General features: G+C 35.8%; 1 protein-coding gene across 6 annotated transcripts in view; it reads left to right on the forward strand.

The window, feature by feature from the left end:
• The first annotated feature begins 2,933 nt into the window (after window positions 1-2,933).
• The window catches only part of rap1gds1 (RAP1, GTP-GDP dissociation stimulator 1), a 60,456-nt gene continuing 45,999 nt past the window's right edge, over window positions 2,934-17,390 (forward strand). For 5 of the 6 annotated variants that reach the window (XM_082161311.1, XM_082161312.1, XM_082161314.1 and 2 more), the window contains exons 1-3: window positions 2,934-3,288; window positions 6,852-6,962; window positions 10,074-10,196. In XM_082161311.1, the coding sequence (XP_082017437.1) occupies window positions 3,285-3,288; window positions 6,852-6,962; window positions 10,074-10,196 (238 nt within the window). In that variant the 5' untranslated portion in view covers window positions 2,934-3,284. The remainder of the gene's footprint in view (window positions 3,289-6,851; window positions 6,963-10,073; window positions 10,197-17,390) is intronic. The other variant, XM_082161313.1, reaches the window with a different exon arrangement.

The following is a 17,390-nucleotide window of genomic DNA, read 5'->3' on the forward strand; positions in this document are numbered from 1 at the left end:
GTGTGTATATACCACATTCTTCAAAATATCTTCTTCTGTGTTCAGCACAAGAAATAAATTAACACAGGTTTGGTGTAAATGATAATACAGTAAATTATGACAAAAAAATCCAAAATACTAAACTACAACTTCATCTTTACAAATGTGTAATTAGAAATATATTTAATAGGCTATACAAGTTACAACAGAAATGTCATTATTAAAGTATATTTTACCATAAAGCTTGTCAGCACATTCAGCAGTAGGCCTACACTTAAACCATATTTCAAAGACAATAGAAGTCAGGGATGTCCCAAGACGATCTCAAGGATCGGTAGGCTATATATTTATTTGATAGATAGACCTTTGAGCCCCTGCCCCTAAGAAACTCTCTGCACATCCCTGTATACATTGGATTGATTTTAATTACTTGAATGTGCTTGAAGTGTGCACCAAGCACTATAATACAAGTAGGCCTATCGGATCGGGACTCGTTAACAGCAGATAGCTTCAATATATCAGGGGCCTCCTCAAAGAAGTTGGATGAGAAAATAACCCATATTACAAAAATAAAACAATGTAAAATAAAATGCAAAAGTGTATGAATCACTAGTTTCTCTAACACTGTCCAACAGCGACACCAGCAGGGAAAGTTAAAGCGGGAGACCGCGTCTTTCATGCCTCCCCTGAGCCCATTGACTTTTACCACAAAGCGTGCAGTGGGTTCAGTGGAGGGTAATTAAAGTAGTAGTTCACTTTAAAATGAAAATTAGCCCATGATTTACTCACCCTCAAGCCATATAGGTGTAAATGACTTTTTTCTTTCAGACGAATACAATCGAAGTTAATAAACACCCTGATGCTTCCGACCTTTATAATGGCAGTGGATTGCAACCATTGCAAACATCAGATTGAAGCTAAAAAAAGTGCATCCATCCATCATAAACAAACTTCACACGGCTCCGGGGGTTAATAAAGGCCTTCTGAAGCAAAGCGATGAGTTTGTGTAAGAAAAATATTCATATTTAACATGTTACAAAGTAAAATTCTAGCTTCTGGCCAAGTGGCCATACGCAGTCTTACGCCTAAAGCGCAAAGGGAGTGAAAAAGAACTCTAAAGTTCAGTGAATTTATAGATTTAAACTATTATACAATTTAATTTCAAGTGACTAAAAACATTATAAATCAGTTCATTAAGTATATTCGGTTACACTTTATTTTAAGGTGTCATTGTTACAGTGTAATTATATATTTAAGTACTGAGTATTAAGCAACTACATAGGGTTAGGGTAGGATTAGGGTTTGGTTGAGGGTTAGTTGCATGTAATTATGCATCATTTACTGTTATTACTATGGTAAGTACATGTAACATATTATGTAACAAGGACACTGTAAAATAAAGTGTTACCGTATATTCTTTTAAAGTCTTTTTTTGGTAATAAGTATGCTAAAGTGTACTTCTTTTTCACCGGGGTCTCTAAGGATTAGATATCATTTTTTACATTTCTTCGTATATTTATTTATTTATTATTATGTCAGGTCTGGCATTCCATATGCCATTACTTCTTTATTCATTACTTCTCATTACTAGTTTTTTTTTTTATGTTTTTTTTTTTTTTTTTTTTTGAATGATTGTACAAATGAAATTATAAAATAATCCACTGATAATACAATACATTATGTTGCAGCTTCTCATTGAACTTTACCAATGTTTCTATTGTGTAATTCAAAATTGGATTTACCATCTTTATATGAAACTTTAAAGATATCAGATGCAAGCAATGTATAATTGTTTAATTGCAACATGTTCAGCATTGATTTGTGGACAAACTGATGATGCAGTGTAGTATAAAAGTTTTTTGTTTGTTTTTTTGTTTTCTTTTTACATTTTAAATATATTCAAATAAATATAAGTTGGGAAAATATTAACAAATTAAATATAAAAACACTTCTAATTGCTTTACATTCTGCAAGTATACATTGGTGGAGCAAATCAGAAATTCATTATATCAGAAAAATATTATATTTATATACAAAGATTAGATTTTTAACATTTAGGTCATTTTCTTTTGCATTAATAAATATGGAGTTGTTATTGGCCTAGTAGACTGTCATTAAAATCAGACATTCGGTCTATAATAATATAGTAAATCCATGGATCATTATAATATAATTTTGTCATCGTCATTTTATTATCACAGTTACCTAATTACAAAAGAAAATCGGGCATTATCTTCATGTAGAAATGCAAATTGCTTTATGAATTTACTTCACAAAGACGTCCAGTAGAGGGCATAACTTTATTATTTAGAGGTGTGAATAAAACTAGTAGACATCTTACCTGTTGTTTTCTGGTTGGAGCAGAATTTGACATATTAAACATTACAATTCACTAATTCACGAGGCTAAACGTGAGTTTCTATTAATGGCAGATATGTTATAAATAAAACGTAGGCTACTTAAAACAGCATTTTATTAAAACATGGATACATTTTCCAGCCAAGACATGTGAATAAATTTTAATGTAACAGCTAACTATATTTGAAACTGTATACATTTTTTATGTTTTTATGAGCAGAATAATTCATGCAAAAACTCAAATGGGACGCATGAAATGGTCTTACAAATAAATAAACCTAATCGAAATAAAACGCAACAAACAGACTGACCACGCGATGGCGTAATGACGTCACAACGTAAACGAATCACTGATTAATTTTTTAGTAAGCGTTAATTTGAAACGAACCGTTCGAAAGAGCCGATTCGCGCAAACGAATCGGACTTCCCATCACTTTCCATTTCATATTTGAGTTGTAAGCAACATGACTCGAACAAATCCCTAAGGAGGCGCGGCTTGTTTTACTGACAAACTAGTCTACCAATCAGCGTCCAGACAAGAACCTTCTGTACAGATCACAAACCAATCAGCTGAGTGGAAGGCGGGGCGTCGCCGCTCTCGTCTGCTATGCAGAGAATCAGACCGCTTGCTCGCTAGAAGGAAGTGCTTCTGAAGTGGCACTGGTTTTATTATGATGCACATGAGCATTCATCTCTTCGGATAAAATTACGTAATTCCCGACATCAGAACAGAGGGATTTAGCCCGGGTGTATTCATCTCCCCGGTACATCTGGAGCTGTAGAGGCTGTTTTAACCGGAGCAGCGTGGGTTAAGGTGGGCCTTGCCCGGATATCTGTCTGACAAGCGAACCAAAACCGATCCGGTACCCGCCTCAAGATAACCAGCATAGTTAGTCCTCCAGAGACTACACTCGGAGACCGTTTGGACAATAACACACACTAGCCAGATGGGTAAGTAAGGCAAAACATGAAGATTTGCAGCTATCTGGTAGAGAATATGAACTCTTGATCAGTATTAAACATTTACAAATGCAATACACAGGATAAATGCACACTAGTAAGTGTGTGTATGAGTAGCTCAGGCTGTAACTGATGGTTTTGAGCCACAAACAGACTCGATAGTGTGTCCATGTTCAACATGATGTGATTTGGAGACAGTATGCAGAAACTCATCCTTAAGGGAGTCTGTGATGTAACGTTTCCATGGATTATTCACAAATGCACAACATGACAACACATGTTCATCATCCTGCATCCTTCATTTTGGGGCCGGTTATATTCATCTGGTTTGGTGAGGTGATCGCCACTGTTTGAAAACAGCTAATGAGATGAGTATTTAAATCTGCTGGGAATCTATGTTCATCCCTGCTGCCAGGAAATTAAGTTCATATTTCGTTGACATTTCCAGTGCCCAGTATTGTGTGATTGACAGCCTGTGATGTGAAACTTGACACAAATATGTGAACTAGATAAATAGCCCAGGGCATGTTCAAGTTATTAGAATGAATATGAACAATCTGGATCATGCAATATCAAGATGGTGAGTCTGCAGAGGTCACATATAAGCAGACATACGCCTAATATATTGTGATCAAGGGATGGGCTGCAGTGTGTTGGGACAGTGATTCCCAACCTTTTTTGTCTTATGTACTCCAACAGCCCCATAAATAAGGCTTAAGTATCCATTATGCGACAGCAAATCTAATATTATATATTATATTCAAAGAAGAATACACATTGTGAGTGGAAAACAGACACATAGGCTAGTACCATATTCATTCTGCTACGTTTGTCATCCACACAAATTGATAGGACTTAAACACGTTACACACATTATTTTATTTTATTTCCTCAAAATTATGTAAGTTATTCACCCTCCTGCCGTTCTAAATCTGAATTTCTTCTGCAGAACAAAAAATAGTATATTTTGAAGAATGTTGGTTTTGGTAACCATTGACTTTTACATGGACAGAAAAACTGAGATATTTGTCATAATATATTTTTATTTGACAGAAGAAAAGTTGTACAGGTTTGGAAAGACATTAGAGGGAGGAAATGATGACTGAATTTACATTTTTGGACTATCTTTTTAAAGTTGATATGAAATGAAAGTTGCAACTGACTTTATTACCATAAAATGAATGTTGATGTTTAAAATCTTTTATTTTATTAACTGATTTTTTTTGAAGTAGAAAACAAGTATAAAATGCATGCCTGAATCATTCACAATAACACCAGTAACATGCATTGATTTCATGCCGACTTGTAATTCATGTTCAGTCTGTGAAAAGGCAGCAGTTACACCAGAGCTGCACGTATGGGTCCGTTTCTGACAAGTCCTAAAGTATCTGTGGATGTTTCTTTTTGTTTCAGCTTATTTTTCTGAATATCCTGATTGCTAAAGGGCCGTATTAATATTGCAGTGTTCTAACTCGTAGTTGTGCAAAACAGATTGAAACTGATGTTAATGTCGTACAACAGCAACAGTCTTCAGATTTGTTTGTACCTGACTGAATGACTGAAAAATATTGCATAATACTACCCAGCAAGTTAAAGGTAGGCTAATTAATTTAGCTTTCATGCTACTATTTCTGCCCAGTGTGATAGGCTAATTATTGTATAAGTAAGTATACACCCCAAAGCATAAGTGTGTGTTTGCTGGATTCAATAACCTTAACTGCAGTTTCTAACCGGAGACAAAGAAGGCTGTTCTTGAAAATTGCAACAGCAAAAAAAAAAAAAGAAAAGAAAAGAAAGATAAAATCAGTATATTTGGCTTTTTAATTTTTTTTAACCTTTTTTTTTTAAAGGAACTTAGAGCTAGTATTATCAGTTTTTTAGTAGTTATGCTCTATACAGGATTACGGTATAGTTTGTTTGCTGCTGAAAGTTCTTAAGAATTTTTATTAATTTTTTGCTAGACTAAATATGTAGTAGAAGACATTGGTGATTTGATATTAGATCGGACTCATGTTCTCTTTTGGCCTTTCTCAGCATGATTTGTTTTAGTCTGTTAATGGAATGAAGGCTTCACTTGCTTTATCTATCCATAGAATGACAAGTGTATTCTAGAATCACCATTCACACTTTAATTGGCCAAATTTGGCTTCTTTTCTGGCCTTGTCAAATTAGTTGAGCTTTTCTACCTATTAAAAGAGCTTCAAATCCGGAGTTGACAGAGAAAGTTGATGATGTTACCAACAAAGCCTGATTAGATTGGTTTGGTTTTATTAACTCAAAACTAATCCTGTAACCCTGGTATTTGCCACATTATATTGATTTCCAGGGATTTATTTTTTTCCTTTTGTAAAGGGTATTTTTCCCTTAACTTTTAAATGTATGCATCATCTTTCATATCAAATTCAATTAGTATAATAAGACACTGAAGGGCTGTTACCAATCAAATGAAATCAGTATCAACACAATCTATCTTTGTACTGCTAAGGGGACGCAGATGCTGCATATGAAGTGGCATTTAGATGTATTTGAAAAGCAAAATTACAATAGCATAACTGTTATGAGGTTCTAAATCAAATTTTCTGAATGTACAAATATGAAATGTTGGGAAAAATGCAATGATACTTTTAAATATGAATCTGAACAAGTGACTGGGTCATTGAATCATTGACTCACCCAAATTGTTCAGAAACGCTGAATCATTCAGTAATGATTGAAACACTTGTGTGTTGCTTGAACATGTTGCTTGATATTTTTGTTGGCGAAACAGAGCAAAAACAGCCAGTATTGTGTCTAAAATCTAAGTCACTTACTATTAAACTAGTTGTTTATTGAACTCTTATAAATGTTACTGATAATAAAATCCGAAAATGTTTGGTGTTCTGAAGTTTCGGTGCTTCCATAGTTATTCTTTTGTTGTTGTCGTTTTAATCAGGCTACTTGAATTCTCTTTCAGAAAAGCCCTGCAAAAGAAAAGAAAAAGTGTTAAAGTGCCCCTATTATGCTATTTTAAAGGTTCCTAATTTTGTTTTGGAGATTCCCTACAATAGGTTTTCATGCATCCAAGGTCAAAAACTCTTTAATTTTCTCATAATATACATTGCATATCACCTCATTTTTCTTAAAACAGTCCGTTGTCTCTCTAAACCTCTTCTCTCCGAGAACCTACTCTGCTCTTATTGGTCAGATGGCTCAGTCTGTTGTGATTGGTCTACCACTTACAGCGCATGTCCAAAACTAAACTCCTATTTCCATATCTGAATTTCAGCTCTGGATTCTTTCTTTAAGGAGACAGTAGCTTTATTTGTCGTGCACTTTGATCTTTAAACTTTGCAGACCTTTTACATTCACAAACAGCTATATTACACACTGCATGAAAGGCATAATAGGGGCACTTAAATTTTTTTAATTTAATTCTTTAACAAGCCTTGTGAAGTTAAATGATTTGGGATCCTTGAGAACAATGCCCTATAAACACAAGTATTTTATCTTTACATAACCTCTGCAGTTATAAACTATTGGCGATATTAAGCTGTTGTTTATTTCCCTGTCATCAGCAGATAACCTAAGCGAAGCCCTGAAGACGCTGAAGCTCTCATCGGCAGACAGCGCTTCAGACAGTGTCGATGGCTGCTTGGACTGCCTGCTCAAAGCTTTGGCCCACAATAGTAAGTCTGCTTATCTTTTATATAGCTGTCCATTTTTATCTTTACTTGCAGCTGAAATAAAGAATGATTGAGAAGCGAAGGGAAGGAACCTTAATTTAAGCTCAGGGCTCATATATATTATCTTCAGGTTATCCAAGGATGCAGGATTGAATAAAATCCATTTTGTTGATAAGGACCTTTCAGTGTCACGTTGTGTCACGTTGCTGCGATTAAATGTAGCCAAAGATATAAAAAAATTAAATAAATGGAAAGCATCATTTAAAATGCAATGGAAAGCTCAATTCTCCCCAACGTTATTCTCTCATTTAGATCGGAAAAGACCTTCTGACTACGTTTTATGTACCATTAAATGGTGAGGTTACATTAAATGGTTTATACAACAATAATAGACCATTTTGGAAAATATAAGGCCTATAATTAGAATAATGGTGTATCAGTTACCATGAATGGTTATGCAGAAAATAACAGAATAGGAGTGGTAAATGTGTGTAGACTTTTTTGATGAGAATTTATGTCTGTCAAAAATAAACACTAACTATACAGACTCAATGAAAACGAAGTAGAATATACGGTTCTACTCATGGTTGTTTAGTTTACTTAAGTGCCTTTAAGTGCTTCAGACAAAACTTTATCTTTCAAAGATTAATGCCATTGCAAACGTTTGGCAAATTCAGTGGCTAGTTTTTCATTATGTGGTTATTTCTGTGTATTGTATCAACTATCTACCTTGTGAATCAATGTTATTTTATGCACTATTATAGTATTTATTCATTTTAAAATAATGACTTTTTTTTTATTATATGTGCTTTTGTCATATTTATTCGTTTTTAAGTGTCTATTTAACTTTAGTTTTATGTCAGTTTTAGTAATTTTAGTACTTCAAGTTATTTTATCATCAGTTAGTTGCCAAGGCAACATTTCTATACATTTCTATTTTATTTCAGCTTTATTTTAATAAAAAAAAACAATTCTAACAGTTTTATTTTTAATAACAATAGCAGCACATTAGAAATAGACAAAAAAAGAGTAATATTTACCATCTACATCAGCCGTTGTGTTAGAAACTTGTTGCCATTGTTGGGAAAAGTTACTTTTAAAAGTAATGCGTTACTTAGTTACTTTTTTATGGAAAGTAACCATTTTTCTCACCTGGGCTGGACTTGCTTATTTGTTTTTAATATAAATAAATAAATAAATATAAGTTCTATTTTTGGCAAGTGTAAATGCCCTCACCACCAAAAGTGCAGATACAAAAGTAAATGTAAATTCACGCCTGTCATTCTGAATCACAGAAGAATAGGACACAGGAGAAGAAAGTTCAAACCCACTTACTTCAGCAATAAAACCCTCAAAATGTGATTGTAACAAAGTTCAGTGAACATTCAACGTAAAATTTTAATAATAAAATAAACATAAACAACTAAACGAAAGTAAAGCGGCAGCCCCTCTTGGACGGCTGCCACATAAACTAAAACAAAACACCAACATAAAGTCCAGGCCTGGTCCTTTCCTGTCGTCACTCCTCCTTTTATCCCTCCGGAGTTCCTCCGTGAGACTCGAGACTGGTGTGGCGCTCAGGTGATGCTCATTAACAATCGCTTCATTCCCACAGCTCTCAGCCCTGCCCTGCTTTCCACAGTGATGTTTATCTAAAGTAATTTTTGCTTATTAGTATGGTTGAATTGGATCATCAAAGGTCAGCAGCAAAGACATTGGTAAATAAAGTGAGATTAAATACATAAAGTATATTTCTGTTGTTTAACATTTAATTATTGAATGTTTGTGTAATATTCTGTGTTTGCATTTGACTATTTGTATTCATTTTGAGGAATACTGAATCTGTTTTTGTGCAAGTGAGATGAGCAAATGCTCACATTTAGTCTAGAACTACAATAACCATCATGTTCACACAGCACATACAACGCCTCTGCACTTAAAGGGTTAGTTCACCCAAAAATTAAAATTCTGTCAGTAATTACTCACCCTCATGTTGTTCCAACCCTGTAAGACCTTCGTTCATCTTCGGAACACAAATTAAGATATTTTTGATTAAATCTGAGAGCTGGCAAGACATTATAACTTGCTGGCCCTGAAAATGCATTAAAGACATCGTTAATATAGTCCAAGCAACTACAGTGGCTCGCATCACACACATGACCAGCGTCGGCCAATAGTGAGCCTACGTGTGACGTGCAACACAGAAGCGCTGCGCTATTACACTATGTGAAAAAACTCGAGGCCCAGAGAGAAGGAAATGAATAGTGGAATAAAGTCGTTATTTTTGTTTGTTTTTGCGCACAAAAAGTATTCTCGTCGCTTTATAAACTGAAGATTGAGCCACTGTAGTCACTTGGACTATATTAATGATGTCTTTAATACATTTTCTGGGCCAGCAAGTTATAATGTCTTAGAAGCCTATGGAGGAGTGAGCCAGCTCTCAGATTTAATCAAAAATATCTTAATTTGTGTTCCAAAGATGAACGAAGGTCTTACGGGGTTGAAACAACATGAGGGTGAGTAATTATTGACAGAATGTTCATTTTTGGGTGAACTAACCCTTTAAGATTTCTCTCAAAATGGGGACAGGAGAGCTGTCAGTCAATAAATGGAAAAACAAAGTAACTGGGGTTACTTATTAGAAAAAGTAACTCATATATTTTGTTGTAAATTTAAAAGTAATGCGTTACTTTCCTCATTACTTGAAAAATGTAATCTGATTACGTAACTCTCGGTACTTGTAATGATTTACCCTCAACATTGCTTGCCGCAGTGTTAACTAGATTTCTGTAATTTAATGCCATGGTACGATAAAATATAAGTATGAGTCAATACTAATATTAATGATGTTAGTATTGTCATAAATGTTTTAAAAATGAAAATATACAAAACTTGCTAATACTAGATTCACAATGTTAATAACTGTTTTTTTAATAACCTGTCAGACCGAAGTCACCATATCTCAACTAGATGTCACGTTGGACGTGTGCTATCTCAATGATTCTTCGGTTCCTGCATCACTACTTGTGACTGAATCTTCAACCTTTGTGTTTTGCAGGTTAGATAATTTCATAGTATCATATTATTCACTGATGTTTCTCACTCTGTTTTCAGATGTTGAGACTAGTGAAAAGGTCCGGGAGATGGGTGTTCTTGCCATGATGCCTGCTCTTCTGTCTGTGCAGAACTCATGTACACCAAAAGTAGCCAACATCATTGCAGAGGTGGCCAAAAATGGTAAGTGCTACTACATCAGTCATTGCTCTTCTTGGATTACTGACACCTAGTGGTGTGGATGCAGCGTGGTCGCGCAAAAGATTTCACTTAACGATGTCATTGTAGAAATGCACTAACAGTAAGTGGACAATTAATATTTTAATATTACCCATATGTGACCCTGGACCACAAAACCAGTCACATGGGTCAATTTTTTTAAATTGAGATTTATACATCATCTGAAAGCTGAATAAATAAGCTTTCCATTGACGCACAGTATGGTTTGTTAGGATAGGACAATATTTAGCCGAGATACAACTATTTGAAAATCTGGAATCTGAGGGTGCAAAAAAATCGAAACATTAAGAAAATCACCATTAAAGGGCATATTTCAGAGTCCTCTGAAAAAAATAAATATATATATATATAAACTTGTTTGAAAATAGCATATGAAAAGTTAATGCAGGATTTCAAATTGTTTTGCAAGACATAAAGGGCACAAATTTAGTAGAAAATGTGACAGTTTCCTTGACCGTGTTGAAAAAAAAACGTTTTTTTTTTTTCATCATCGCGTCATATTACGTCACGAGAGGGAGTCGTTTGCCGGGCTCTGCGTTCGCTCAGTGCAGAGTAGGTTGGTATTCAGGTGGAGCGGTCGTGATTCAGTGTGTTTTCGATGGTTATTGTATTTCAATTTATCATCGTCGTGGCAAATTATTGTGAATTATGGCCTGTCAGGACTTCAAGTCCACAGGTTTACGAACACTAAAAAGGATGGTGCTATCTTCCGTGCCTGGGTGCGTTATGTGCAGGTGAAAAGACAGGACTTCAGTTCTGCATCTGCTTCGAAAAACGTGGTAGTGTGTAGCGTTCACTATAGACGGAGTTATATGATGATGGCGATATGTGCACACTGTCACAGCATCTTCATCGGGTCGCCCGGTTCGTCGTCAGAATGTGGTTCGGCCGCCGGCGGGAAACATGATGGTCACAGATCCGTCAAAGATCACTCATTGTACATCTGTTTTACAAAATGTGCCTTGTTTTAATTCATGAACATATTCTACATAAACTTGTAATTTAATGTAATTAATTTATGTGTTTGTTATTAGTCTGCAGCCGAAACTTATTATTATCATCATAAATAGTTCTATAATTCATTTTCAATCTGTACAAAACCACTTTAAAGGCACTCTATGCAAGATTTGCACCTTAATATAACAGGTTCAAAATCATTTCGATGTTAAATGAACTCGTAGTAGGGCGAATCATCCCGATAGCAAAGCAGGGGGCGGGGGGGACACCGCTGGCAAAACCAGCAATGCAGGTTTGAGAGGTGGCACCCCGTAGCCTGGTTAAAACCAGACCATTCTCAGTAGTAACTGAGTTATGGTCTGGCAAAGCTTCTTTAATAACTAATTTCCAAAGGGGCGTCACCAACGGACGTCGCTCAAATGCCTCTGAGCGCAATTGGATAGACCTAAAACCAATCAGAGCGATCGTCATCGTGTAAAGACATATGTTGCGTCCCAATTCGCCTAAGTTACACTACGCCATAAAAGTATGTAACGTTACTCTTTTTGTGAAGAAAATGTATTTACTTTTGAATGTGTAGCAAAAAAGTAGGCAAGCTTTGGGACATACTACTTTATCGGTCATCTTTATCGGACGGATCTGTCACGTGCATCCTGTCACGTAAACTGCCCTGTCAATCATCTTGTCACAGTTAAAATCCTCTATTAAATCTAATTTAATTTCCTACCGTTTCGGAGAGAAATGTAGTAGCACGTTCATCTGCCAGTGGGTCTTTCATGGAGACTGTCCTCATGTGTTTGCAATTTGAATATAATAATGCATTTAAAAGTTGGTGCGCTTCACCAATGGAGTGGCCGTCGCTCAAATGCCTCTGGGCGCAATTGGATAGACCTAAAACCAATCAGAGCGATCGTCATTGTGTAAAGCCCGCCTCAACGTTTCTGATTGGTGCCGCGATTTCGACGGCATGGAAATGGACTTGAATGAGCTCTTTGCCAGACTACTTGCAGAGCAAATCTAAATTTGCCGGAAGTTGTCTGGGTTTTCCCAGGCTAGGCACCCCGCCAAATCGCGCGAGAATCACAACTTGCTTTACGGCACGACGTCACATACATCAACAACATATGAAGCAGCTTCTAGGGAAGACACCAGCATGCATTTCAGACGTGAATCGACAAAGAAAACGAAGAAAGCGCGGTCGGAAGAGTGCAGAGACGGCTCTGCGTGAGTGGTATTTACGACAATCACATTAAATACAAGTACTCCACAGCAACTCTAGTGGTCGCTGTTTGAGAAAAACGGAAACTGCATAGTGTGCCTTTAATGTTTGTGTTGGCTGTTTCTACATTTAAAGATTTTATACAGTAAGACTCTAGTTAAATGTTAAAAGTTAAATGGAAACTCTTCTAATGGCTGACACAACACATGCAGGTAAGGGTCCAATACTTTGCTATTGCCTGATACATGATAATAAACTGTACAATATTATGATCTGAGCATAGTGTTATATATAACATGGATATATCTATAAGCTAACACTGGTCTCTCAGCAAGACACCTGCCCTGTCCTCACACCACAACTCAATTTGTCTCCTCTGACCGTTCTGTCCAATCCTGGCCTGTCCCTGCTCTCTTGGCTGCATAGCAGGCTCATAATTAACTTATATGGCTGAGGTCCGTCACACAAGTAAACATTTACAATTTCCTCAGCATCCGAACTGTCATTGCGATCCATTGCTTTCCTATTGTTTACTTTGACCGGACTCCCTCCCATTACGTCACTTCCGGTTTGGCGGTTTTCAGATGCGTAAGTAAAATTCTCTCACAAAACCGACTCTAGAAGCTATAGAGTTTTATAAGTATATATTTATATTTAAGTCTACATTATTTTTCTATACATTGACTCACTGGGTAGGTGTACTCTAACCTGCAATATGCCCTTTAAAGTTGTCCATTTATGTTCGCGATTGTGCTGCATTCACTCACAAAAATAAATGTTTTATATCTTTACGGTAGGAAATTTACAAAATATCTTCATGGAACATGATCTTTACTTAATAGCCTTATGATTTTTAGCATAAAAGAAAAATCGATAATTTTGACCCATACAATGTATTGTTGGCTATTGCCACAAATATCCGTGCTACTTGTGACTGCGATCCAGAGTCACATATAAAATTAGTAGAATTAAGCTCAATATGGCAGTCCCCAAGGGTTATTATAATAACCAAAACCATAAAGAAATAACTAAATAACTAATAACCAAAATAACTAAAACCAAAACCATAAAGAAAACATTTTCGTTACTTGAAAAAACAACAACTTAAACTTATTTTATTTCAGCTAGTTGCCAAGGCAACATTTCTGATTTTAAATATGATATACTAAAATAACAAAACTAAAAAATTGAAATAAAAACTGTATTGACATGTAAAAAACAACAAAGACTAATAAAAATGACAAAAACACACAACAAAACTACTACAATTTTTATTAAAATGAAAAAGAAATTGGAAAATATAAAAATAAAAACTAATTAAAAATATTAATACAAATTTCAACAATACTAAAATAACAGTATTGTTTTAAATGAGACAAAAAATTACTGAGTGAATATTTAGGACAGATAGGTAATAAAATAAGGCGATAATCTGAGTTCAGAGCCTTAATATTCTGCATTAATTTTCAATGGCCTTAGTACTAGTCTGTACTATCATTCTTAATAGAAACCTGTTTAAAATATATCAAAACGCCTATGGACTGAACACGTGATACGCGTGTGCACGACGTCGGTATTTGCGCAGAGGTTGCGTAGTTTTTTGCAGAGATAACTGATAATCGTTTGGACCTTGGAACCTATTTCCGGGAGTGCGTTCTCGAGCCATAGGCACTGTTTTGTGCGGATGGGCGGCCGGAGCACATTGAGGGTTTTCTGTCAGAACGGTGTCGTGTAAGCTGCCCCTAAGTTAATAACTAATGATCTTTGCATCGGAAGTGAATCAATCAATTAAAAACTAACTTTAGCTGGACAATAACTTTATCCTAGAGCTCCTGTAAAGCCAATAGCCAAAACAATCTCTGTTACTGTAATTTCCTATTATCACTATAAAGCTATTTTGAAACAATTCATATTGTTAAAAGTGCTATATAAATGAAGGTGACTTGACTTAATAGCATTTTTAAATATGGTTTTACCCCTCATAGGTCTGTTTGTTTGTCTCTGCTGTCCCTCAGTTTCACTGATGCTGCAGTCGAGTCTGTGGCCATTCATGCGTGTCATTATTACTGCTGTTGGCAGTGTGAAGGAAATGATAGCCTCGCATGTAAGCTATAAGATCAGTGCAGCAGAACCAGTCGATCTCAAAACAGACAAACAAAACAGATTTCAATTTTTGATGAGAAAAGTTGACTCATAAACACGCTGCACTACGCATGATGCAATCCTGAGATATGAGAAAAGAAATCACTTTTCCTGCAGTAAACATGTACAACGTATGATCATTTAAAAAAAAAAAAAATCTAATTTCAATTAGAGCTGCAACTAACAGTTGTTTTGATAATTAAGACATCAATTATTGCTTTAAATTATCATTTCATCTTTGACACAGTTAAATGCGTATGTTTCCAATATTCTCTCATAATATTCTGTCCATCCATTGAATATCTAGGTCAACAACATATTCAAGCTTCAAAAAGTACGTAAAGACATCGGAAAAGTTATACTTATGAACCGAGCGTTTTAATCCAAGTCTACCAAAGAGAAACAGTCGTTTTAATTAATGAACAGATTTCATTCTTAAAGGATTATTTCACCCCAAAATGAAAATTTCCTAATAATTTACTCACCCCAATGCCATCCAAGATATCCATGTCTTTCTTTCCTCAGTGGGAGAGAAATTATGTTTTTTTTTGAGGAAAACATTTCTGGATTTTTCTTCTAACAATGGACTTCATTGGTTACCATCGTTTTTAAGTCCAAATTAATGCAGTTTCAAAAGTCTTTGAAGTGTTTAAACGGGCTGTACGCGATCACAGCTGAAGAAGAGGTTATCTAGCGAAACGATAGGTCATTTTTTTAAAATAATTTATAGACTTTTTATCTTCAATAGTTCGGATTGAGCTGATCAACAAACGAACAGGGAACAACGTCATCACGTTGAAAGGTCACGCCGGCGCCGGCAATTCTGTTTGAACTATTATTCATATTCATCAGAATGTTATTCATATACTATTCATATTCATATTCACTGAATACTATTACTATATACACTAGGGGTGACCCCGAATAGTCGAAGATTCGATGCTTCGATAGGAGGAGCCTGATTCGACTACCGATCTCACGGTCGAATCTTCGCAGAGGCCACTTTGGCTATATGAGGGCGCTCAATGTCTGATTTCACATAGAACTAGCTTTTATGTCAATACGTTAATATTCAGCCTATTATGATAATGCTGTAGGCCTATATAAAAATGTGCAAAGAAAGAAGCTTTTAATAAATATTTTTTAACGTGCGTGAATAAATCCAAACACCCCGTGACAAATGTAAGTTTCACTTTCAATCCGTGACCGACAGAGGAGCGTCTTCGCGGCAAGGATTTAAATCTTTAACAATGTCTGGGATAAGAAAATCTAAAGTGTGGATGTACACCATCAGAAAGGATATTCTCCAAGGCTGAATTTAGCATCAGGAAAATCTGAAAGTGATCGCACTTCTGCCGGCCAACGTTAACATGTTTCACGCATAGACTGGGTTTCACGTTAGAATGTATTTTATCCGCGCGCACAATTTGAAAAGACTCCAACGGACAGACAGAGTGAAAGACTTTCAGGATTTGTTCTCTCGATCAGGTACAAGTGATTTCAAAACTTTTCAGCCGGTTCTAATTTTATTTTTGGATGCTGTGAACATTTTTAGCTAAAAAGACTGCCTCTCCAGTTTAGCATTTATTGTTGTTTCTGCAGTTAAAAAGACAAAGTTGAAAATTCTGGCTACTATCGTTATTTTAATAATTTCTTTATTTTTATTTTATTTATTAATCTGTCAGGGTTATCTAATCTAACTATTTGTTGCACACATTTGCCCCTCATCCTGTGACTTGATTCTGATTTATTTCGTTTTGTATTTTTATTTATTAGAAAGGTATATTCTGTTCTAATTTAATTTAGTAAATTAATTGTTTATTTTTTCGGTGCATCGATGTTGTGCTGTAGGCTGGCCTGCTCGCACAGGTAATTTAGCCGATTTAATTTGATTTGCATGTGAAATGCAAATCTGCAGTATGGCCTTTTTGGAGTTATTTATGTTATTTCTTAGTTTTATTGATCAAAAATGTTTTTATACATTTTCTTCTATATCTTTGTGTGATTTTCTATACATCGCGGCTTTGAAACGTTAAAGCCCCGCCCCCAGCCCCACCCCCATACACATGATTCGACTATTAGTCGACTATAGGCAAGACATGACGATTCTGATTCGACTATGAAAATCCATAGTCGGGGACAGCCCTAATATACACTCACGTAAAGGATTATTAGGAACACCTGTTCAATTTCTCATTAATGCAATTATCTAATCAACCAATCACATGGCAGTTGCTTCAATGCATTTAGGGGTGTGGTCCTGGTCAAGACAATCTCCTGAACTCCAAACTGAATGTCAGAATTGGAAAGAAAGGTGATTTAAGCAATTTTGAGCGTGGCATGGTTGTTGGTGCCAGACGGGCCGGTCTGAGTATTTCACAATCTGCTCAGTTACTGGGATTTTCACGCACAACCATTTTTGTAGGGTTTACAAAGAATGGTGTGAAAAGGGAAAAACATCCAGTATGCGGCAGTCCTGTGGGCGAAAATGCCTTGTTGATGCTAGAGGTCAGAGGAGAATGGGCCGACTGATTCAAGCTGATAGAAGAGCAACTTTGACTGAAATAACCACTCGTTACAACCGAGGTATGCAGCAAAGCATTTGTGAAGCCACAACACGCACAACCTTGAGGCGGATGGGCTACAACAGCAGAAGACCCCACCGGGTACCACTCATCTCCACTACAAATAGGAAAAAGAGGCTACAATTTGCACAAGCTCACCAAAATTGGACAATTGAAGACTGGAAAAATGTTGCCTGGTCTGATGAGTCTCGATTTCTGTTGAGACATTCAGATGGTAGAGTCAGAATTTGGCGT

This window comes from Leuciscus leuciscus (genome assembly GCF_965113295.1).
Source record: "Leuciscus leuciscus genome assembly, chromosome: 2".
In the NCBI taxonomy this organism is placed as follows: domain Eukaryota; kingdom Metazoa; phylum Chordata; class Actinopteri; order Cypriniformes; family Leuciscidae; genus Leuciscus; species Leuciscus leuciscus.